The sequence below is a fragment of the Pseudorasbora parva genome, chromosome 14 (genome assembly GCF_024679245.1).
Source record: "Pseudorasbora parva isolate DD20220531a chromosome 14, ASM2467924v1, whole genome shotgun sequence".
Classification (NCBI taxonomy): domain Eukaryota; kingdom Metazoa; phylum Chordata; class Actinopteri; order Cypriniformes; family Gobionidae; genus Pseudorasbora; species Pseudorasbora parva.
Window position 1 is genome coordinate 37,966,513 of NC_090185.1, and position 18,722 is coordinate 37,985,234.

Here is an 18,722-nt window from a genome sequence, read left to right on the forward strand (position 1 = left end):
AACAATAAATAAATACATAAATAAAAATAAACAAAAAAATACATACAAATGAATGCCCAAATTAATCAAACTAATGCCCCTCATTTATTTTAGACACAGGTGCTGAATACTATTTTATTCTTTGAATTTAAAAATGTATTAAAAGTAAATATACAAATACAAGATAGGAAACAATTTACTTATCAAATTCACAGTAAAGCCTAAGCCACCAAACCCAACCACAACAGCCTAATTTAACACTAAATAACAGTTACAGCACTAATAACAGCCTTCTGTATGCTATAAACCAGCTTCAAGGTTCAGCTTTATTCTGCAGAAACATGACCATATCCTCTGATTAAATATTTCATAACGCATTGCCTTATTGTTTCCATGGCGACACGTCATGCTTCTCACGACACACAGCAGCCACAATAGCGCTGTATCACAGATGTATCAGTTTTATTTAGTTTTTTTCTCCATTAAATATATTCACAAACTTGTTAACTATGTCACAAACTATCTGATAATCTGACTTTCAAATATGTGTAAGTGAATATATTTTCTCATTTAAAACCCTGGACCCACTTTATATCAGGTGGCCTTAACTACTATGTACTAACATTGTAAATAATTATTTGATACGATGCACTTATTGTGTACATACATGTTTTACATTGTACTTACATTGTCAAAAATACCTGTATGTAATTACGTCTGTAATTCATTTCTGTAGTTACATTTGTAATTACACAGTTGGCACTTCCCTTACTTTACCCTTAAACTGACCCACACCACCACACCTGACCCTAACTTTACCCTTAAACTGACCCACACCACCACACCTGTCCCTAACTTGACCCTCAAACTGACCCACACCACCACACCTGACCCTAACTTTACCCTTAAACTGACCCACACCACCACACCTGTCCCTAACTTGACCCTCAAACTGACCCACACCACCACACCTGACCCTAACTTTACCCTTAAACTGACCCACACCACCACACCTGACCCTAACTTTACCCTAAAACTGACCCACACCACCACACCTGTCCCTAACTTTACTCCTTAAACTGACCAACACCACCACACCTGACCCTAACTCTACCCTTAAACTGACCCACACCACCACACCTGTCCCTAACTTTACCCTTAAACTGACCCACACCACCACACCTGACCCTAACTTTACCCTTAAACTGACCCACACCACCACACCTGACCCTAACTTTACCCTTAAACTAACCCACACCACCACACATGACCCTAACTTTACCCTTAAACTGACCCACACCACCACACCTGACCCTAACTTTACCCTTAAACTAACCCACACCACCACACCTGTCCCTAACTTTACCCTTAAACTTACCCACACCATCACACCTGACCCTAACTCTACCCTTAAACTTACCCACACCACCACACCTGTCCCTAACTTTACCCTTAAACTGACCCACACCACCACACTTGACCCTAACTTTACCCTTAAACTTACCCTCACCACCACACCTGACCCTAACTTTACCCTTAAACTGACCCACACCACCACACCTGTCCCTAACTTTACCCTTAAACTGACCCACACCACCACACCTGACCCTAACTTTACCCTTAAACTGACCCACACCACCACACCTGACCCTAACTTTACCCTTAAACTGACCCACACCACCACACCTGACCCTAACTCTACCCTTAAACTTACCCACACCACCACACCTGTCCCTAACTTTACCCTTAAACTGACCCACAACACCACACCTGACCCTAACTTTAACCTTAAACTGACCCACACCACCACACCTGACCCTAACTCTACCCTTAAACTTACCCACACCACCACACCTGACCCTAACTTTACCCTTAAACTGACCCACACCACCACACCTGTCCCTAACTTTACTCTTAAACTGACCCACACCACCACACCTGACCCTAACTTTACCCTTAAACTTACCCACACCACCACACCTGACCCTAACTTTACCCTTAAACTTACCCACACCTGACCCTAACTTTACCCTTAAACTGACCCACACCTCCCCACCCGTCCCTAACTTTACCCTTAAACGTACCCACACCACCACACCTGACCCTAATTTTACCCTTAAACTGACCCACACCACCACACCTGTCCCTAACTTTACCCTTAAACTTACCCACACCACCACACCTGACCCTAACTTTACCCTTAAACTTACCCACACCACCACACCTGTCCCTAACTTTACCCTTAAACAGACCCACACCACCACACCTGTCCCTAACTTTACCCTTAAACTGACCCACACCACCACACCTGACCCTAACTCTACCCTTAAACTTACCCACACCACCACACCTGACCCTAATTTTACCCTTAAACTGACCCACACCACCACACCTGTCCCTAACTTTACCCTTAAACTGACCCACACCACCACACCTGTCCCTAAATTTACCCTTAAACTTACCCACATCATCACACCTGACCCTAACTTTACCCTTAAACTGACCCACACCACCACAGCTGACCCTAAGTTTACCATTAAACTTACCCACACCACCACACCTGACCCTAACTTTACCCTTAAACTTACCCACACCACCACACCTGTCCCTAACTTTACCCTTAAACTGACCCACACCACCACACCTGACCCTAACTTTACCCTTAAACTTACCGACACCACCACACCTGTCCCTAACTTTACCCTTAAACTGACCCACACCACCACACCTGACCCTAACTTTACCCTTAAACTGACCCACACCACCACACCTGACCCTAACTTTACCCTTAAACTTACCCACACCACCACACCTGACCCTAACTTTACCCTTAAACTGACCCACACCACCACACCTGTCCCTAACTTTACCCTTAAACTGACCCACACCACCACACCTGACCCTAACTTTACCCTTAAACTGACCCACACCACCACACCTGTCCCTAACTTTACCCTTAAACTTACCGACACCACCACACCTGTCCCTAACTCAACCCTTAAACTGACCCACACCACCACACATGACCCTAACTTTACCCTTAAACTCACCCACACCACCACACCTGTCCCTAACTTTACCCTTAAACTGACCCACACCACCACACCTGTCCCTAACTTTACCCTTAAACTGACCCACACCACCACACCTGACCCTAACTTTACCCTTAAACTTACCCACACCACCACACCTGACCCTAACTTTACCCTTAAACTTACCCACACCACCACACCTGACCCTAACTTTACCCTTAAACTGACCCACACCACCACACCTGTCCCTAACTTTACCCTTAAACTTACCCACACCATCACACCAGACCCTAACTCTACCCTTAAACTTACCCACACCACCACACCTGTCCCTAACTTTACCCTTAAACTGACCCACACCACCACACTTGACCCTAACTTTACCCTTAAACTTACCCTCACCACCACACCTGACCCTAACTTTACCCTTAAACTGACCCACACCACCACACCTGTCCCTAACTTTACCCTTAAACTGACCCACACCACCACACCTGACCCTAACTTTACCCTTAAACTGACCCACACCTCCATACCTGTCCCTAAATTTACCCTTAAACTTACCCACACCTTCACACCTGACCCTAACTTTACCCTTAAACTTACCCACACCATCACACCTGAGCCTAACTTTACCCTTAAACTGACCCACACCACCACAACTGACCCTAACTTTACCCTTAAACTTATCCACACCACCACACCTGACCCTAACTTTACCCTTAAACTGACCCACACCACCACACCTGACCCTAACTCTCCCCTTAAACTTACCCACACCACCACACCTGTTCCTAACTTTACCCTTAAACTGACCCACAACACCACACCTGACCCTAACTTTAACCTTAAACTGACCCACACCACCACACCTGACCCTAACTCTACCCTTAAACTTACCCACACCACCACACCTGACCCTAACTTTACCCTTAAACTGACCCACACCACCACACCTGTCCCTAACTTTACTCTTAAACTGACCCACACCACCACACCTGACCCTAACTTTACCCTTAAACTTACCCACACCACCACACCTGACCCTAACTTTACCCTTAAACTTACCCACACCACCACACCTGACCCTAACTTTACCCTTAAACTGACCCACACCTCCCCACCCGTCCCTAACTTTACCCTTAAACGTACCCACACCACCACACCTGACCCTAATTTTACCCTTAAACTGACCCACACCACCACACCTGTCCCTAACTTTACCCTTAAACTTACCCACACCACCACACCTGACCCTAACTTTACCCTTAAACTTACCCACACCACCACACCTGACCCTAACTTTACCCTTAAACTTACCCACACCACCACACCTGTCCCTAACTTTACCCTTAAACAGACCCACACCACCACACCTGTCCCTAACTTTACCCTTAAACTGACCCACACCACCACACCTGACCCTAACTCTACCCTTAAACTTACCCACACCACCACACCTGACCCTAATTTTACCCTTAAACTGACCCACACCACCACACCTGTCCCTAACTTTACCCTTAAACTGACCCACACCACCACAGCTGACCCTAAGTTTACCATTAAACTTACCCACACCACCACACCTGACCCTAACTTTACCCTTAAACTTACCGACACCACCACACCTGTCCCTAACTTTACCCTTAAACTGACCCACACCACCACACCTGACCCTAACTTTACCCTTAAACTTACCGACACCACCACACCTGTCCCTAACTTTACCCTTAAACTGACCCACACCACCACACCTGACCCTAACTTTACCCTTAAACTGACCCACACCACCACACCTGACCCTAACTTTACCCTTAAACTTACCCACACCACCACACCTGACCCTAACTTTACCCTTAAACTGACCCACACCACCACACCTGTCCCTAACTTTACCCTTAAACTGACCCACACCACCACACCTGTCCTTAACTTTACCCTTAAACTGACCCACACCACCACACCTGACCCTAACTTTACCCTTAAACTGACCCACACCACCACACCTGTCCCTAACTTTACCCTTAAACTTACCCACACCACCACACCTGTCCCTAACTTTACCCTTAAACTGACCCACACCACCACACCTGTCCCTAACTTTACCCTTAAACTTACCCACACCACCACACCTGACCCTAACTTTACCCTTAAACTGACCCACACCACCACACCTGTCCCTAACTTTACCCTTAAACTGACCCACACCACCACACCTGACCCTAACTTTACCCTTAAACTGACCCACACCACCACACCTGACCCTAACTTTACCCTTAAACTGACCCACACCACCACACCTGACCCTAACTTTACCCTTAAACTGACTCACACCACCACATCTGTCCCTAACTTTACCCTTAAACTTACCCACACCACCATACCTGACCCTAACTCTACCTGTATCAATTGCAATATAATTTGAACACAGTATGTACATTGTACTTATTTATTTTATGTAAGTACATAGTAGTTAAGGCCACCTAATATAAAGTGGGACTAAAACCCTTTATAGTGATCATGTTAGTTGATCTATAATGCCCGATGGGCGCCGCCATGTTAGTTTGTGCCTCAGAGAATCGGATCTGTCAGATTAACATCATGTAAATTCATCCTCGTCTCACGAAACACATGAAAGTAAGTGACCGGTGAACTAGAGAAGACTAAAATAAACGATATAGTTAAAGGTTTAGTTCACCCAAAAATGAAAATTCTGTCATTAATTCCTCACCCTAATGTCGTTTAACACTTTGTTCACCTTAAGACACAGATGAAGATATTCATACTAAAGACGTCGTTACAAAGCCTATCTCACTACAGCGGCTCTACAATCATTTATGAAGAGGCGAAATTAGTTTGTATGCAAAAAAACAAAGATTCGAACCGTTATGAATCAGTGAATCGATTCATGATTCGGATCACCAAAGTCACGTGATTCAGCAGTTTGACACGCGATCTGAATCATGAATCGATTCACTGATTCATAACCTTTCGAATCTTTGTTTTAAAATTGGCCCATCACTATATAAGTCGTTATTTAGTTTTTTTGCAAACTAAAGCTATTCTCGCCTCTTCATAAATGATTGTAGAGCCGCTGTAGTGAGATGGGCTTTGTAAAGACGTCTTTAGTGCCTTTATGGGTCTTGAGAGAGGAAATGACATTGGTGTCAATGAAGGCCTTTCTGAGCCATCGGATTTCAACACTAATATCTTCATCTGTGTGTGAAGATGAACGGAGGTCTGACGAGTGTCCAACGACATTAGGGTGAGGAATTAATGACTGAATTAAAATTTTTGGGTGAACTAACCCTTTAACTATATAATGTGTATTTGATTTAAATAAGACACAAGTCAAATTACAAACTGTCTGAAAGGATTGTTATTGCACTTTCATAGATATCAGTGTGTGCTTCTGCTAGTGCTTATGTGCCTTTAAATGTCTAAAAAACTAAAATAAACATGATGTGGTTGAAAACACTGAATAGTTGTGATATGTGACGAGCGCTGAGCAGCCAGTCAAAGCACGTTTGAATTTAAGTGGCACTTAAAATCTGCGCTCTGATTCGGTCCAGTACATACCGGTTATATAAGTACCGGTGCCATATTTGAAACGACATTAGACCTTCGTTATTAAAAGTATTATATTCATATATAAGACTCTTCTGTATTTCAGCATATATTATAACAAACAATAAAGGTTAAACATATGTCAGTGATAACCTGCTAGTTTATAAATAATCAGCACTTTGAGGCAGAGTTCAGAGATCAGATAACGCACTTTGGCTGGATGTCATTAGTAATGCGGTAACAACACCTGTAAAGGCAAAGCAGATCTGCCTACCTAAACAACATTTCTAGACACCGTGGGGGTCAACATGAATTCCTGGGCAAAGGTTAACTGTAGTCATAAAGCTAAACCGAGACGGTGAAAGACTATCTCCTGCTCAGAGTAGCATTATAGCATAACTTTAAAGGAAGTGTATGTAAGATTGTGGCCAAAACTGGTACTGCAATCTCTATCCCCTCTCCCCCTCCCCCTGACTCGAGGTTGCCAGATATGCTGCCCAGAAACACTACTGACTTCGTGATTGGTCAATAGGTGGAGGGCGGAGCTTCAGGCCAAAACACAAACATGGGCTGCAACAACAACTTTATAATGACAATATCCTGGGCGGACTACTGTTATCAGTGATAGAAGTATTTGAAATTAACATGATTTCTTAAAGGGTTAGTTTACCCAAAAATTAAATTAACTCCTCACCCTAATATCACGGGATTTCAGCAGTTTGACACTCAATACGCTGATTCCGTTTGAATCTTTATTTGAGGATTAAAAACAAATGCGGAAGAGAAGCCAATGCTGAATAAAGTCGTAGTTTTTGTTATTTTTGGACCCAAATGTATTTCCGATGCTTCAAGAGACTCTAATTAACCCACTGATGTCTCATATGGACTACTGTGATGATGTTTTTATTCCCTTTCTGGACATGGACAGTATAGTGTGCATACACTTGCATACGCTCTCGGACTAAATATAAAATATCTTAAACTGTGTGTGAAGATGAACAGAGGTTTTACGGGTGTGGAACGACATTAGGGGGAGGAGTTAATGACATACATTTCATTTTTGGGTGAACTAACCCTTTAATCTATAGTGACATATCAGGGCCATTTTATGATTAATTAAAATACATTTCTTGCATACAGTTCCTTTAACTGTAGTCATAAAGCTAAAGGGAGAGGGTGAAAGCCGATCTGCTGCTCAGGTACCGTAGTCGGGCTCCGGGTGGACGGTCTTCAGCCGCAGGTATTCTCTGAAGAGGCTCACTGAAGGGTCCTCTGTCCCGGGGCCGCCCCGCACCCCTCCGCCTCCACTCGGCCCATCTTTATCAGGCAACATCCCGCTCCTCTGTCCTGCAGGACCAGACCGCTCATTATTCAGGGTTTCTACAGGTTTCTTCAAGTCTTTTTAAGACCATTTATATAACAAATGAATACCTATTTCACATCCCTACCAGCAAAGAAAAATAAAATTTTTCGTGCTTCTCCTTTGCTTGTTGCTTGAGGTCTGTGGTGTGTTGTGTTGTGGTGTGTTGTATGGTTTGTTGATTGTTGTGTTGTGTGTAGGGATGGGCATTTTTGTCAATTTTTCATGTCGATCATCGATAGGTCTCAAAAACGAGTAATCGATTAACCGTGGGCGGGGCTTGTGCGGGGGGCGGGGCGTCTCCGTCATGGAGATATGAAACTATTTTAAGACTGTTACAAAAATGCTGACAAAAACATTGGATGTCTATGCAAATATGAACATATGAGAATAAAAAATAACTTTTAGATTATGATGCATAAATGTCTTTGAAAAAGAAACTAAATCACTGTCTCAAATAACCCAGTCAATGATATCGGGCATTGTGTTTGAGCTGAAACTGTGAATACACCACCCCGCAGAACTTGGCTAGAGAAATAATAAACTCAGTCAAACGCATCCTATATGAGATTAATCAGATATATGCCTATTACAATTTACATCTGCCCAAAAGAACGCAAATGCGCAAGTGAACTTGGCCGTGCTACTGCAGGCTTGAAAACGAAACTCATTTTGAATGCGCGGCCCACTGAAGTGCCTTGAAACACGCAGCATTATTCAATGTGTTGACGTCATTTCCCCTGAAACGGCTCCAGCTGTAAGAAGCTCCTCCCCTTTTTTTGAAACAGCCAATAGCGTTTCACTAATATCACAGTTTGACTAGAGCGTTACTGTTTGGTAAAGCCACAGTTTCCTCCTAATCTCTAACCGTTTATCATCATAATCTCCTCTATTTCGCTTTGAAATACATCACTCTGCAGAATTTAAATGGGTCCGATATGTTTTCTTGTTTGCGCCCAGTGTTCGAACAATACCATGGCCTTTGGGGGAGCCCACTTGTGTATGGGGGTGGCGGGGGGGTATTCAAACCACCATAGTCATTGATCTATATTTTTGATATTCTTGCACTACTCTGCTCTGCTTCACTTAAGTATACAGAGATCTGTATGTTAGGATGCCAAAAAGGTTTAAAAGTTACATTTTAGTCTGGTTTGCCTCAGATCTAACAGGGCTTGTCAATGTAAAAATTATTGAGATGGCCAATCAAATCAAAGTAGGCGGGGTTTGCGTGCGTTCTCTTTTGGCTCGTGCACACAGTCGTCACTCACAGACGAGCATGACAATCTATCGTTTAATGCCGTTCCGGAGACTCTTAATATACAATCATCAATGAACATCTTTGATTTTAATGAAGAAGAAAAAAAACAAAACACAAATTGATAAGTCAAAAAGCCACCCTCAAATAGCCTATAAACCAAGCATCCGGCTGTCTTTGAGTTCACATGAACAACGGTTAAAGTTACTCGTCAGACTACAAAAGAATACCATAATTCGGCTCTATTTTACTGACCGAGAGGCTTTGAGTCTGACTCTGAACGAGAAATGTCGTTCATGAACGAATTGGTAGGCTACATGTCGTTCGTTCGTGAACAAAATGAACCAGTTGTTGAAGGATACTAATAGCGAACAGCTCGGCTCGTGTAGGTGGCATATTTGCAGCAAAGAAAGAAATGTACACTCCACTGTAATAAAAACAGTGTAATAATGTAGGTTGATGGTTAAATGATTACTACAGAGTAAAGCAAAGTGTGTTTGTATTTTATTTTATGCTTGAACCGTTTTCTTCATTACGTTTGAGTCATGTCATGCACTTCTCTAAAAACTGTAAAACAAATAAAATGTGTGACAGTGGCCTATAGTTTAAAAGATCTCGTGCGTCACGTCAGTAAATAGCATTCTGAGCTACTGAACGAACTTCACTGACCGAGTTGCTGTTTTGAGTCTGAACGAGAGAGAGAGAGAGAGAGAGAGATCTCGTTCGTGAACAAACTATACCTGGTCATTTAGCATGCGTGTCAGTCTCGTTCAGCAATCAGCAGAAAGCGGATGCAAAGCACAGTTATAGACAAACCTCATGTTTATAACCCCATGTTTACCATAATCCACGATATATAAATGTCTAAATGTCTGACCAAACAATTAAATGTTAATCATGCAAGAAAACATGCTTTTGTCCTCTGAACCACTTATTTAGACTTATTTTATTTAATGAGTAGATTATGCACATTTTAATAAAGCTAAATCAGTTTTTTTGTAAGTAAATACGTTCGTTGACTTAAGACATTACACATAAAACACTCTTTTTCGTCACCTGCGGTCACATTTATGTAATATTTTTAAATAAATTTACTGAACGAATCAATGAACGAATCTGAACAAATCATTTTGGTGAACGAACTGAAAATGAACAACTCTCTTAAAAGAATCAAAATTTCCACCACTATTAACAACTGACCGATTTCAGCCCATAGACAGTAAAAGAAATGGACCGAGCGATCCCATTGACGTCAACGGCGAAAGAATGAAGTCAACCTAGGGGCATTCACTTCCTGATGGCGGAGCGAACTGCGCAGGCTCAGACGGAGCTTGAGGACGTAGATGTGACGTGAGCCTCCTGTCTGACAGCTGTAGGTCTTCTAGTAGTTGTGGAAAGTGAAATCTGAATCACGTTGTTTAAATATTTTCTCCCGTTGCTTTTGGCTCACTATGGGCTTCTCCCCATTCTTCCTCCTTGACTTTATCAGACTTTATGTCTCCACTTCCCCCCGACTGTCTCATAGACAGTAAAAGATTGCTTCTGAGCGTCTCCTCAGGTCTATACGGTAATTTCTCAACTGTGCGTCAGAGTCGCGTTGGTTATGACGCAATCGTTAGCCTATTTTTACAAAAACAGCTTCTACGGGGCGATAGTGTAAGAGACAAGGTAATGGAGCCTTTTATACATTGTTGTGTTTCTTTAGAAATAAACAATGGACAAATGGAGTCTTTAAACGTCTCAGATGTAAAGTTATTCACTGTCAAAGTGACTCAAAAATGAATGGGAGTCAATGGGATGCTGACAGCAGGTGATGGCTTGGTTAGCAATGGCCGCACCTATCGGAGGTACGCTTTCCGAGCGCTAGATTACCCCCTTGTTTCAGCCCCAGCGTCAACATCTCGTTATAGTGTAGGGGGCGGGGCTTCAGATTCTAGAGAGCATTTGATTGGACAAAAGATGTGATGAGAAGTCTGCGATGATGTCATACAAATCTGTGATCCATTTTAACAGAAGTGAGAGACTGTAGGTGTTTCTCAATGTCAAGGATGCTTCCTTGGAAGGACGAATCCTTCCAAGTCACTTCCTTCAGAGGCTAGGCGAGGCTCCTCTTTAGCATTCGGAGAACACGTAAATGGAACAGGCTAGCAAGTGCACGTCATTGCGTCATTACGTCAGTGAAAAGGTCCGTTGGCCATCAATAACATTATGTGTAATGTTATTTGTATATATTTTTATATCAATACAGTAGCAATTTGTACCGGCATTTAAACGTTAAACTTTACGTATATTTACTACGGTTATAACAAATGTTTGGTAACGTAAATAAAAGCATTGTGGCAATCAGCGAGGTGAGGGACCATGAGAGCGGGCCGGTGGAGTGATAATGAGCGGCAGCTGATCGCCGCCACACCGGTCTCGGCTCACGGCAGAGTGATTGGAGTATAAATGGTGGAGTGTGGAAGACGAGAGAGGACTAGGCCTGGAGTTTGTTATGGTTTGTTTATGGTTTATTATGTGTGTGCGGGCAGTCGCCGTGAGGGTTTTCCCCGTGTTACTTTTGTTTTGTTTATTATTTATTATAAAGTTGTTGAACGTTCACCGGTTCCTGCCTCCTTCCTTCCCATCTCCAAACTCCGATACAAGCATATTTGCCCCGTTCACGCTCCGACTCCGGGAATGTCAGAAGATAGCGAAGCTGCGCGCATAGGATTGTGGGTGATTTGAGAACGCGAAGTGCGCGAAGGCTACTCATATGCATCCTTTCCTGTATATGACATATTTTTTGAACGAAGGACTCAGTCCTTGGTTGATATTCAAGGATCCTTGACATTGGAACAGTCCTTCGTCGGATGTCGATGACGTGGCAGCCTTGGAATTCTGGCTTCCGAGGATCCTTCCTTGACATTGAGAAACGCCTTGTAAGTTTTGAATTGTTAGCTTACAACTCAAAACTTACAGTCTCTCACCAGCACACAATAGCTTATTCATAACCTTGAGGCTAATGCAGTCATACTATATGCTAAAACTTCCATTTTGATTTCAGGGGTCCTTTAAGGATGCAACATATTGGCATCGGCCGATATTTGTTTATTTTAATCATGTTATCAGCCCTATATGAAAATCTGTCTGATAAATATTTTAGCCAATATATCGGTAATCAGCTTTCAAATATAAAGGCTTCTCTGTATCTAAAAAAAAAATCATATTGGTGCATCCCTAATTATAACAAATTCTCTCTCGATTTTTTTTTTTTTTGGACAAAAATTATAAAGATCTTAAAAGCAATAAGTAAAATATTATTTATTATTTATTTTTCTTTTTGAGGTTAAATATAACAAACATATTCACACAATATAAACACACTCATACTTACACTCAATAACGTTAACGTACTAATTTGGCAGATGTTTTTATTCAAACCGTCGGTTACTTTCGCCGTTATGACGTTGTTTTCAACGCATCTCAAACGTCACGGGACGTAAACATGTAAACTAATATAACGCAGTAAACAGCAGCAGAGTGTCAACCGTCAACACAAGAGCTCGACGACTGCGCAGCCACTGCACCACACACACACACACACACACACACACACACACCCCACATCGACTCACCTGCTTCGGCTCGAGCTCACAGATGATCTGTATGTTACTCAGTGAAGAGCAGCTTTATAAAGACCTTCTTCTTCCGCTCTAGATATCTGAAGATAACTTCTGTAACTTACCTTTGCTCCTCGGCTGAACTCGGGCCGCCCGTTATTGCTCGATCATGCCGAAATATCCTCTCTCGCTCAGAGTCTAGCGTGATGACGTCCTATATTTACGTTACGCACTTGATGCATTGACACGCATGCGCATACTGCAGACTCAGTGTTTGTTGATGTACAGTGTTTCTGATTAAATTAAATTCACACACACACACACACACACACACACACACACACACACACACACACACACACAGACTTGTGTCGCCATGTTTTTGTGACATATAATGAGGACACAAATGTGTATAATGACATGGGTATGACACAGGTATTACAGAAGAGGGTGAAATATGAGGACATTGGCCATGTCCCCACTTTTCAAAATGCGTATAAATCATACAGGGTGAGTTTTTTTTAGAAAGTAAAAATGCAGAATGTGATGGGTAGGTTTAGGTTTTTATTACGCCTATGAAATATCCCCACATTTCACAAAAACAAACGTGTGTGTGTGTGTGTGTGTGTGTGTGTGAGTCTGTGTGCATTCAGGTTGAAGTCCCCACCTGGGGTAGCCTACACCTGGGGCCTATTGAATAAAACTAGAATAAGGGATTAAGCCGGGATATCATGGGGATCTTGTTGTCTGTATGCAAAAGTTAGTACACCGCTGTCATGTAAACATACCCTGAAGGCAAACTTACACCAAGAACGATAGCGATAATGAAAGCTAACTGTATATTAGCGGATAAATTGAGCCAGGATCACAAAAATATCCCGGCTTAATCCATTATTCTAGTTTTGCGCAATAGGCCCCAAGCTAGAAAAACATGTACACACACGTTTGTTTTTGTGACATGGGGACATAGGCGTAATGGTTTTTATTCTGTACAAACCGGATTTTCTATCCCCTTACACTGCCCCTAAACCTACCCATCACCCCCCCCCCACACACACACACACACACACCCTAAACCTACTCATCACAGGAAACATTCTGCATTTTTACTTTCTAAAAAAAACTCATCCTGTTTGATTTATACGCATTTTGAAAAGTGGGGACATGGCCAATGTCCTCATATTTCACCCTCTTCTGTAATACCTGTGTCATACCCATGTCATTATACACATTTGTGTCCTCATGTCACAAAAACATGCCCCCCCCCCCCCACACACACACACACAAATTAAGTTTTTTTTTAACATGGATTAAAAACACATAGAAAGTCCTAATAAGACCCCAAGCTCAGATAAATCACAACAACATCGCCTAAAACACACAACATTTTTAAATGTTTGTTAAATTACATTAATTATAATATAATATAACTACTTAATAGCTTAAGTACTATTACTTAATAACTACTTAAAATTTGGTTAATTACTCAACTAGCAAGTTGCCAATTACTCACTGGTCAGTTATTTATGTAAAAAGTCACTTTATTTGCCGAATTTATTTCATAGGTTAGAACAGTGATTTTGTTTTGGGATAATAACCGCTTTTTATAATAAGTAATAATAATATTCGTATATGAGCTCCATGCACCGATCTGTGTGTTTTGTGCAGTGTTGTGGCTTCCCACCACCAGCGAAAATCACCGTTTGGAACAAAATTGGCTGTTACTTCCCTGAATGAATCGCGTGTTTAAACGAATCGGTTCAATTAATGATTCTTTCTGACTCACTCAAAAAGAGTCTTTTACCGCCACCTTCTGGTGCAAGGGTGACTACAGATAAATATAAAAATGTCCTCCACTACGCAGATTTATAATCACATAGGGTTCTTGTTTCTTTTCTCGTCGCTTTACAGGAAGTTTGTGATTGTTGGATACCTATTTTTATATTGTTGCTACAGCTGGAGCGGACTTCTGTGCAGATATATACTTGAAATGTTTTAACTGATTTACCTAGGCTACGTAAACATAAAAAACAAAAATACATCTTTATTTGTAAAACTTTGGTCGGATACCCTCAATCACCCGCCGGGACACGAATCAGAACACGAATCGCTTAATGTTATGGCACTGGATTAAAAAAAATACTGGGTAAAAAAGCGAATTTCAAAAATAGTTCTTGTTTGTTTGATTTTGTTGGAAGTCGCGTTGAAAATACACTGGCTACAAGAGGGAGCCAAGTTAAGTAACGTTAGTCGGAGTAAATTAAATTAAATATTTAAAAGCACAAGAATTATGAATGTTCATTCGGTTTCATCTGTGCTGAAGCTGACTATATGGCGAACTGCCCCATGTAATCACAAGGCGTTGGTGGTATAGTGGTGAGCATAGCTGCCTTCCAAGCAGTTGACCCGGGTTCGATTCCCGGCCAACGCAATAATTGTTTTTATTCGTTGTGTACGTGTAAAATTATATTACAGAGGTATATATATGTATAGGTAAATACGCAACAATTTAAAGCTGCAGGCCGTAGTCGTATTTTTCTTCTATACCGCCATCTCTGTTCGAAAACTGCAATTGCAGTTAGTCGCGGAATTATCAACTTTACGTGAGTTGTGTCTCGGCAGCGGAGGAATCAAATGTTTTGAAGAGAATGAGCAGCTGCATGTCAATCACCGCGCGGGTGTGGATAGGCTAGCCACTGTCATTCACAATCACAGACCCTACTGTTTGAAAGTATGACCGACATAAGAATGCCATCTGAACCAGCAGCGTACCTTACATCCACTTTTCTTCTTACCAATTAAGGGGAAACAAGCATTGCAATAAATCGCGATGATTAAATTTAACGATCGTTTATCAGATCACGTTAAACCGTGCAAATTATACTTTTTTTCAAATGGTTAATATTACATCAGCATTGTGACTGCATAATGTGTATCCCCATAACTGTGCAGTCTAATTTCTAATCGTCATAGCTACCAACAAGTGGAGTTGAGGTGAATTGCCCCCTCATAGCAAGCACAAAATAACTGATGTTTACTATAATGCACTCCATAAGCGAACAAGTGTGCTCCTGTTAGCCTAATTCAACCATTGAAATGTCTTAACGTTACCTGTCCAGCAGAAAAAAAAGCGGAAAAAACACGTTCACGCCACCTTTAAAAGCCATTTGTATTTCTTGTTTTCGCGTCGGCCTGGTTTAAGTCTCTTCTTTGTGTAGCCTCTCCGAAATCCGAAGACTTTTGCATTTTACAACGGATGAATCGGAAACGGAGCAATAATATAGCCGGTTACCGGGACGCCATGACGCAAAGATATCTTGAATTTCCCGCGGAAATCCACCAGTACCACTGGAATTAAAATTACAAGCTTACCGTTGTAAATCGAGCTACGATAAGCAGATCGTTTTGAACACTGGCTGGTTATGCACTTTATTTTGGATGATTTTTAACCCAAAAAAGTTACGGCCAGTAGCTTTAAGTAACTAGGCAAAAATATTAGCGTCATGACTCATGACCATGGTTTATATGCCATCTCATGTATGAGGTGTTTTTATTTGCTTATGCTGATAGCCATGCATGAACACCGATCAGGTATAACATAATGATTATGTGTTGGTCAACCTTTTGCTGTCAAAACTGCCCTGACCCGTCGAAGCATGGACTCCTGAAGGTGTGCTTTGGTATCTGGATTCTGGCACCTAGATGTTAGCAGGAGATCCTTTAAGCCCTGTAAGTGGTGAGGTGGGGCTTCCATGGATCAGACTTGTTTGTTCAGCACATCCCACAGATGCTCGATTGGATTGGGATCTGGGGAATTTGGAGGCCAAGTCAACACCTCAAACTCGTTCTTGTGCTCCTCAAACCATTCCTGAAGCATTTGTGCTTTGTGTCAGGAGCATTATCTGCTGGAAGAGCCTTAGTCAGCAGAATACCGTTTCCATGAAAGGCTGAACATGGTCTCAGCAATGCTTAGGTAGGTGGAGCGTGTCAAAGTAACATCCACATGGATGGAGGACCCAAGGTTTCCCAGCAGAACATTGCCCAAAGCATCCCACTGCCTCCGCCGGCTCGCCTTCTTCACATAGTGCATCCTGGGGCCATGTGTTCCTCAGACAAGCAACACCACACACACACACCTGGTCTGATTCCTCAGACCAGGCCGCCTTCTTCCATTGCTCCGTGGTCCAGTTCTGATGTTCTCGTGCCACTGTTGGTGCTTTCGGTGGGGTCAGGGGTCAGTCCTGTTTCACCCTGACTGGTCAGCGGCTATGCCGCTCCATACGCAACAAACTGAGATGCTCTGTGTATTCTGACACCTTTCTATCAGAACCAGCATTAACTTCTGGAGCAGTTTGAACTCCAGTAGCTCGTCTATTTGATCGGACCACACGGGCCAGCCTTCGCTCCCCACGTGCATCAATGAGCGTTGGCCGCCCATGACCCTGTGGCCGGTTCTCCACTGGTCCTTCCTTGGAGCACTTTTGATAGATACTGACCACTGCAGACCGGGAACAGCCCACAAGAGCTGCAGTTTTGGAGATGCTCTGACCCAGTCCTCTAGCCGTCACAATCTGGCCCTTGTCTAACTCGCTCAAATCCTTACACTTGCCCATTCTTCCTGCTTCTAACACATCAACTTTGAGGACAAAATGTTCACTTGCTGCCTAATATATCCCACCCACTAACAGGAGCCGAGATGAGGAGATCATCAGTGTTGTTCACTTCATAATTATGCCTGATCGATGTATATTTTTTCAGGTTTGACGGATTAAATAGCAAACCTATAATGGTGCATTTGTTGAATAGCTTTGATTATTCAGTATTGGGGGCCATTCAAACAATACATGTTTTTGAAAATAAAAAAATAAGAAAAAATAAGAATTAAGAAAGAAAGAAAATGTATTTATAACTTGCAGTTGCGAGATATAAAGTCTGAATTGTGTGATTACCTTTTTAGTTTTCCGATTCTGTCGCATTCTGTATGGGTCCTCAGGGTGCTCATAAATTCCAGCTGAATAAGTGGACTTTGAACAAGACTAAAACTCATCAGACCCTCATATAATACAACCCCAAATCAGAAAAATTTGGGACGGTATGGAATGTGCAAATAAAAAAAAAAAGAAGTGATTTCTTAAATTACTTTGACTTGTATTTCATTGCAGACAATATGAACACAAAATATTTCATGTTTTGTCTGGTCAACAAGCATTAATGGTGCCTTCACAGAAGTGCAAGTTACCTTTGCCAAGGGCACTGACACAACCCCATACCATGACACACCCTGGCTTTTGGACTTGTGTCTGGTAACAGTCTGGATGATCCTTTTCTTCTTTGGTCTGGAGCACACGCCGTCCATTCCTCCCAAAAAATACCTGAAATACTGATTCATCTGACCACAGTACACATTTCCACTGTGTGATGGTCCATCCCAGATGCCTCCGAGCCCAGAGAAGTCGACGGCGCTTCTGGACACTGTTAACATAAGGCTTCCTTTTGGCACAGTACAGTTTTAACTGGCATTTGTGGATGTGACTACGTATTGTGGTACTTGACAAAGGTTTGCCAAAGTAGCCCTGAGCCCATGTGGTGATATCCCTTAGAGATGAATGACGATTCTTGATGCAGTGCCGCCTGAGGGATCGGAGATCACGGTTGTTCAGCTTAGGCTTGCGGCCTTGTACTTTACGCACTGAAATTCCTCCAGATTCCTTGAATCTTGTAATTATGTTATGCACTGTTGAATGTGAAATATCCAAATCTCTTCCTATCTTTCTTTGAGGAACATTGTTTTTAAACATTTCAATAATTTTCTCACGTATTTGTTGGCAAACTGGCGATCCTCGGCCCATCTTTGCTCCTAAAGGATCAGATCTTTCTTGGATGCTGCTTTTGTACCAAATCATAATTTCAATCACCTGTTGACATCT

The 18,722-nt window shown here is 42.3% G+C and overlaps 1 protein-coding gene across 2 annotated transcripts in view; it reads right to left on the reverse strand.

Moving 5' to 3' along the window:
• Positions 1–13,055, reverse strand: part of acy1 (aminoacylase 1) — a 33,135-nt gene extending 20,080 nt beyond the window's left edge. Inside the window, exons 1-2 of one of the 2 annotated variants that reach the window (XM_067416359.1) lie at positions 12,921–13,055; positions 7,782–7,925 (exon numbers count right to left, since the gene is read on the reverse strand). In XM_067416359.1, coding sequence (XP_067272460.1) covers positions 7,782–7,911 — 130 coding nt within the window. In that variant the 5' untranslated portion in view covers positions 7,912–7,925; positions 12,921–13,055. Of the gene's footprint in view, positions 1–7,781; positions 7,926–12,810 lie in introns of both variants that reach the window. The other variant, XM_067416360.1, reaches the window with a different exon arrangement.
• Between the last annotated feature and the right edge of the window lie 5,667 nt (positions 13,056–18,722).